At 44.2% G+C, this 6,000-nt stretch overlaps 1 protein-coding gene across 1 annotated transcript in view; it reads right to left on the reverse strand.

Annotated features, from left to right (window-relative positions):
- LOC100479246 (signal transducer and activator of transcription 5B) overlaps positions 1 to 6,000 on the reverse strand; it is a 50,779-nt gene that overhangs the window by 6,032 nt on the left and 38,747 nt on the right. The window contains exons 6-12 of the mRNA XM_034640688.1: positions 5,941 to 5,999; positions 5,458 to 5,545; positions 5,255 to 5,377; positions 4,593 to 4,685; positions 1,658 to 1,864; positions 798 to 892; positions 565 to 695 (exon numbers count right to left, since the gene is read on the reverse strand). Of these exons, the coding sequence (XP_034496579.1) occupies positions 565 to 695; positions 798 to 892; positions 1,658 to 1,864; positions 4,593 to 4,685; positions 5,255 to 5,377; positions 5,458 to 5,545; positions 5,941 to 5,999 (796 nt within the window). The remainder of the gene's footprint in view (positions 1 to 564; positions 696 to 797; positions 893 to 1,657; positions 1,865 to 4,592; positions 4,686 to 5,254; positions 5,378 to 5,457; positions 5,546 to 5,940; position 6,000) is intronic.

The raw sequence follows: 6,000 nt of genomic DNA on the forward strand, positions 1-6,000 counted from the left end.
CCCCATAATTAGTGCTCAATAAGTCATTTGTTGAAGTAATTTTGCAACAAAAGTGGCTAACTAGACCCCCCCATACCTATTTAAAAGATTTTTTACTTATTCATTTGAGATGGGGGTGGGAAGGGAGAGAGAGGGAGGAAGAGGGAGGGAGGGAGAGAGCACAAGTGAGGGAGAGAGGGAAAGGGAGAAGCAGACTCCCCGCTGAGCCAGGAGCCTGACTCGGAGCTTGATCCCAGCACTCCGAGATCATGACCTGAGCCAAAGGCAGATGCTTAACCATCTGAGCCACCCAGGCGCCCCCAAAATATGTTCTTTTTTTTTTTTTAATTTTATTTTTTTTTTAAAGATTTTATTTATTTATTCGACAGAGATAGAGACAGCCAGCGAGAGAGGGAACACAAGCAGGGGGAGTGGGAGAGGAAGAAGCAGGCTCACAGCAGAGGAGCCTGACGTGGGGCTCGATCCCAGAACGCCGGGATCACGCCCTGAGCCGAAGGCAGACGCTTAACCGCCGTGCCACCCAGGCGCCCCCCAAAATATGTTCTAAAAAGGGAGGGAACTCACGAGAATCAAACTTCCAAGCAATGGTGATGCCACCAATTTCAGAGTCGCTGAATCTCAACAGGAAGGTCCCATCAGGCTTGTTAATGAGTAGGTCATGGGCCTGTTGCTTGTTCACAAAACCCAAAATAGCCCTGGATCACAAAGGCCAAAGGAGGAGAAACAGATGTGATGTTTTAACAGCAGAGGAAAAAGCTTCATACTCTACTGCTGACTTAGGAAATGATGATTCTCACCCATCATTCCAATGAGGCTTGAGATGTTTTTTTAACACTTCCATCACACCATCGAACCACTGCCAGAACGTGTAATTTCGTCCTGGTAAATTCTCCTGGTTGGAGATACAACAGTGAACACAAGAAGGCCAAGAGTAACACGTGGAATATTGCCTGCATATACTTAAACTAAAAACAATTAAATGGAAAACAAACATCTACACTGTCAGAATCATACAAATACACATGCCTGCCCGAGTTTTACCAAATGGTCGTACAGTCAAAAAACTGAATAGAGAGGAANCCCCCGCCGCCACAAACCTTCAGCTGGATCTGGGCTGACTAGTTCTTTGCCATTTTTGAATTAGGGCATTTAAAACACCTGGGGATGGAGGTGTAAGCAAAGAAACAAAAGCTGGATTTAAAGTCAGAGATGTGACAGGTGACATCTCAATTACCAGATGCTGGAGGAGAAGTTTCCTCCATTAGCATTCCCTTTTGCGGGCTGAGGGTCCGTGGTAGCCTGGCTTTGCAGGATTACACAGCAGGGAGCATCAGAGAGTCAATGGGAAAGAGCCATGGACTTCTGATCACAAAAGCTTTACTTCTTGTGAGATACGTTATCATTTGCTTTGCTCTGTTTCCTTTATAAAGGAAAAAAAAATGCACTAGCTGCATACAAAGCCCAGTGTACTTACATATTCAAAGACAGAATTTTCTACATAAAAATCTATGTGCTTATCCATGTATTCAGGAGCTTCCTATTACTCTGGGCACATTTTATTAGAGTCATGAAGAACAAATGCCCAGGGCAGGAAGCCTCGGGAAGGCATCTAGTTTGGAAGGTTTGGTCTAATGCAAGCTGTCGGCGGGTCCCTCACCCTGTTGAACTGGGACCAGGACACGGACATGCCATTATAGTCTTCAAGGTGGCTGGTGCTGCTGTTGAACAGTTTCTGTGCCAGGAACACGAGGTTCTCCTTGGTCAGGCCCCGGTTGCTCTGCACTTCAGCCTTGAATTTCATGTTGAGCGCCTCACACAGCTGCGGCCACAGCACTTTGTCGGGCACAGCGAATGGCACCCTGCCCTGAGACGGAGAGAAGCCAGAATCTTATGAGAAAACAGTTGCATGATTTATTCACTCAGCCCACAAAATGGAAACACTGGTGGCTCAAAGCAGTTACAAACATTTGTCTTGCTGAGGCTGAGGATAAATTCTAACTTTTTTGACATAGGCAGTTCTGTGAGATTGAGAAGGTTCCATCTTACCTTCTTCACACACAGCTTAGAAGGTACCCTCAAGCTATCCATGGTAAATGAGCTGCTGAACCTCCAGGCTAATCTTACATTCTCAGAGCCGCAAAAACAAAACGTGACCAAGGTCTAGTTCTTACACTGTAAGCTCGGGGGAACGGGGATCTGAGACTGGCTCTCCAGCTGCAGGTAGAGAGAACCGAGTGTGCACCCATGCCTGTGTGTGCACAAGTATGATCCTTGAACTCCAGCCCAACGTGAAAAAAATTTCATGTGGAAGAACGGAAATGGAGTTGGATCACTTGTTATTGAATGTAAGGTCTTGCAGATACAATTACAATATGAATTTTTAATAAACTGCTTTTCATCCCATTCAGGCACGGTACTTCATTTTATTTTTTCATTATTACAAAAATTTTTTTTAATAGGCAATAGCTTCATATGATATCAAATTTAAAAAGCACGGAAGGGTATACAGTGAAATGTCTTTTTTTTTTTTTTAAGATTTTATTTATTTGAGAGAGAGAGAGAGAAAGAGAGAAAGAGAAAGAGAGAGCAGCAGAGGGAGAGGGAGAAGCACACTCCCCACTGAGCATGGAGCCGGACGTGGGGTTCGATCCCAGGACCCTGGGATCATGACCTATGCCAAAGGCAGATACTTAACAGGCTGAGCCACCCAGGCTCCCAGTGAAGTCACTTTAGTTCCTCTGCCCAGAGCATATAATCTAGTTTATTGTGTATGCCTCCAAAGATATTCTATGCATGCCAGGAAATATATATAACTTCTCTTTTTAAAAAATATAAATGGGGGCACCTGGGTGGCTCTCTCGGTTAAGCACATAACTCTTGATTTGGGCTCAGGTCATGATCTCAGGGTTATGAGATCGAGACCTGCACTGGGCTCCATACTCAGCAGGGAGTCTGCTCAAGAATCTCTCTCTCTCTTTCTCCTGCTGTCCCTGCCTCTGCTCATGCACACATGCTCTCTCTCTAAATAAATACAAAACTCCCCATATATATATATATAAATGGTAGCATAAAATCCACATGTTCTATCTTTCCCTTTTTTCACTTAATACTAAATCTGCAAGACCTTACCTCAGCACATAAACACATGTTCTTTTGTGCCCCCTAAATATCGCACAGTATGGAAGAGCAACACCACAGTCAGCCAGGCCCCCACAGACGGACATCTGCGTATCAGCCTAGTGACCTCGAGCTATTACAAACAACGCTGTGACGTACTTCTGTCATTTGACACAGATGGAAATATACCTGTAGAATGAATCCCCACAGTATGTATTTATTTTAAGAGCATAAGATGTACACTAGTCATTAACGCAACTGAAAATGCTAAAAATGCTTACTTATTTAGGCATTGCCTAAATTTAGGCAATTTATTTAGCAACTGCATGTTGCAAGAGCTGCCAATGTGACATGAGGAGTGAGCTCAGCGGAAAGGCAGGGAGGGGAATGAGAGGAGAGGCAGCAATCCTATCCAGAAGGTTTATCAGGACATGCTGCAGGCAGACAGTTTCAAGAGAAGCCTCAAACTCAGGGATCTGTAGCATGGACGTGGTAGATTTTCTGCTGTAAATCTCACCTTTGCAGCAAAAATACTGTTCTGTTAAGAGGACTGTTGAGAGAACTCAGTGAGACTCTTCACGTTAGAGTCATGTGAGAGAAGGACATACTTTTACACCCTGAATACCAATCATAACCTTTTATCAGGCTTTCATGGAGTACTTGCTCCTGGAAATGTGTGACACCTAGCTAGAACTCTTCCTGACGAAATGTTTTGAAAACGCTCATCAAGGGCACACTAGCGGTATTCAGATAGAATTTGATGCATAAATGCACAAAATCATATTCGTCCCCTTGGACAAAGCATCTCATTTTTCATGAGAGAGTTGGCATGAATCACAGAACCTAAAATTTGGAAAAGACATTAAATGGCACCCTCGTTTACTGGAGGTAAGATGGCAGGAAGCAACTGCTAAGCTGTAAGTAATGTCCTAAGATGTCTACCTTCTGGAAGGAACCCGGGAATCCCAAATTCCACTCACGGTCTGACCCAAGGATTCAAAAGAATATTCACTAAGTTCTGATGAGGTGACAAGTATTTTGTATGTTACCTAATTTATTATTTTTTCTAGTAAACTCTATGCCTAAAACGGGACCTGAACTCATGATCCCGAGATCAAGACTTGTACGTTCTCCTGACCGAGCCAGCCAGGCGCCCCTGAATGCTACCTAATCTCATCTTTCTAACGGTGCTACGGAGCACTATTACCCCTGTGATGCAGACACTTACGGAAATTTAGGCTCAAAGAGAGAAAGTGAATTCCCCGTGGTCACAACGTGAGGAAACAGTGGGGTTTGAGTTTAACCCTTGGCCAGACTCCTAGCCCACACTCTTTACACTCTCCACATACTCTCTACTCTGCCTCCCACTACAGAAAACTGCACTCTTCTATGCTTTTCTGGGGGGAACACACGAAAGAGATTCATGACACCAGCATCAGGATCTCGAGACCCACAGACCCAGGGAATCCACTCACAGGCTCTGCAAAAGCATTGTCCCAGAGAACGGTGGCCGTCGCGTTGTTGTCCTGGCTACCATGAACGATCACCACCACTGGGAGGGACAGGGTCTAGAAAGACAAAAGAGAAGCGCTAGCATCAAGACTGACACGTTCCTCACTTGCTTTTCTTTTTCTTTACCACAACACATTCATTCTCTCTTCAAGTTATAGTAAATGTCACACTTGAATATAGAATCTGAATGGCTCCAGGAATCATAGGACTCGTCACAGTGGTGCAGTCGTAGAAATTTGAGATATTTTAAGAGATGTTGCTTAGATATTTCTGAAGGATGCAGTAGTTTGTCAAATGGAGAATAAGAGAGAAAAGAGAAAGAGTATGGAGACATTTCTAGGAAAAAATAGCAAATAACAAATGTCTAAAACTTGCTACAACTGTTACTCAAATTCATCAGGAGTGATGTTTCCCTTGATTCATTCCTACCTGTATCTCCAGCTGTGTCAGTTTGCTATTGCTCGTTATTATAGATCTTAAGAGGATTTAACAGACACAGTTTTAAGGATAAGGTCGCCCCACGTTCTGTCCCTTGACAGTTAAGATACTATGTGATCAAAACAATTCTTTTGTGATACAAAGTACACACACACACACACACCACACAGCTGAGGGAGGGCTTTACCTTGACTTGAAAAACCAGCTCATTTCCACCAACACTGAACTGTGATTCAAACAGGATTGTAAATTTTTCTTCTGTCACTGACTCTGCTCCACGACGGTCAGATCTCTTAATTCGTTTCAGGGACTGCAAAGAAGACAAATAAAAGAGGTTAGAGTCCTCAAACACCTAGGGAAAATTTGTTCCTTCTCTTCTCCCATCCTCACCATGTTCCTGAAGTGCGCGCTGAGGGTGCCGGTGGCCTGGTGATACTCCATCACACAGCAGTTGTTCAAGATCTCGCCACTGTAGTCACTGCAGAGCAGAGAGAGACTCGACTCTAAACCCACATGGTGTCCCAGTAAATGTGGGGTAGAGAACATACTGGACGGGACCCGATAAAGGAGGTTGTAAAAATTGATGTCATTTAGAGGAAATGTTAGCTGCATAAAATATACAAGATAGACATACATTAACATAAAAGAATTTTTCTTGTATGTAGTCCTACTAAATGAACAAAAATCATGTACTTTTTTCACAGAAGAAAGGCCTTATAGTCTTTCTCTGAGAGCCAGAAGAGGCCAGAAGGGCTAACGGGGCTCCTATAACGAATGGCAGCATCCAGGGCGCTGGCAAGGAGGCCAGAGCACCTTGTTCCTGTTGTAAGGACTGGAGGAAAGAGGCAGACATGAGGGGGAGGCCGCACGTACTTGCGGGTGTTCTCGTTCTTGAGCAGCGACTTGGCCTGCTGCTCGCTGATGATGGTGGCC

Source organism: Ailuropoda melanoleuca, chromosome 13 (genome assembly GCF_002007445.2).
Source record: "Ailuropoda melanoleuca isolate Jingjing chromosome 13, ASM200744v2, whole genome shotgun sequence".
In the NCBI taxonomy this organism is placed as follows: Eukaryota; Metazoa; Chordata; class Mammalia; order Carnivora; family Ursidae; genus Ailuropoda; species Ailuropoda melanoleuca.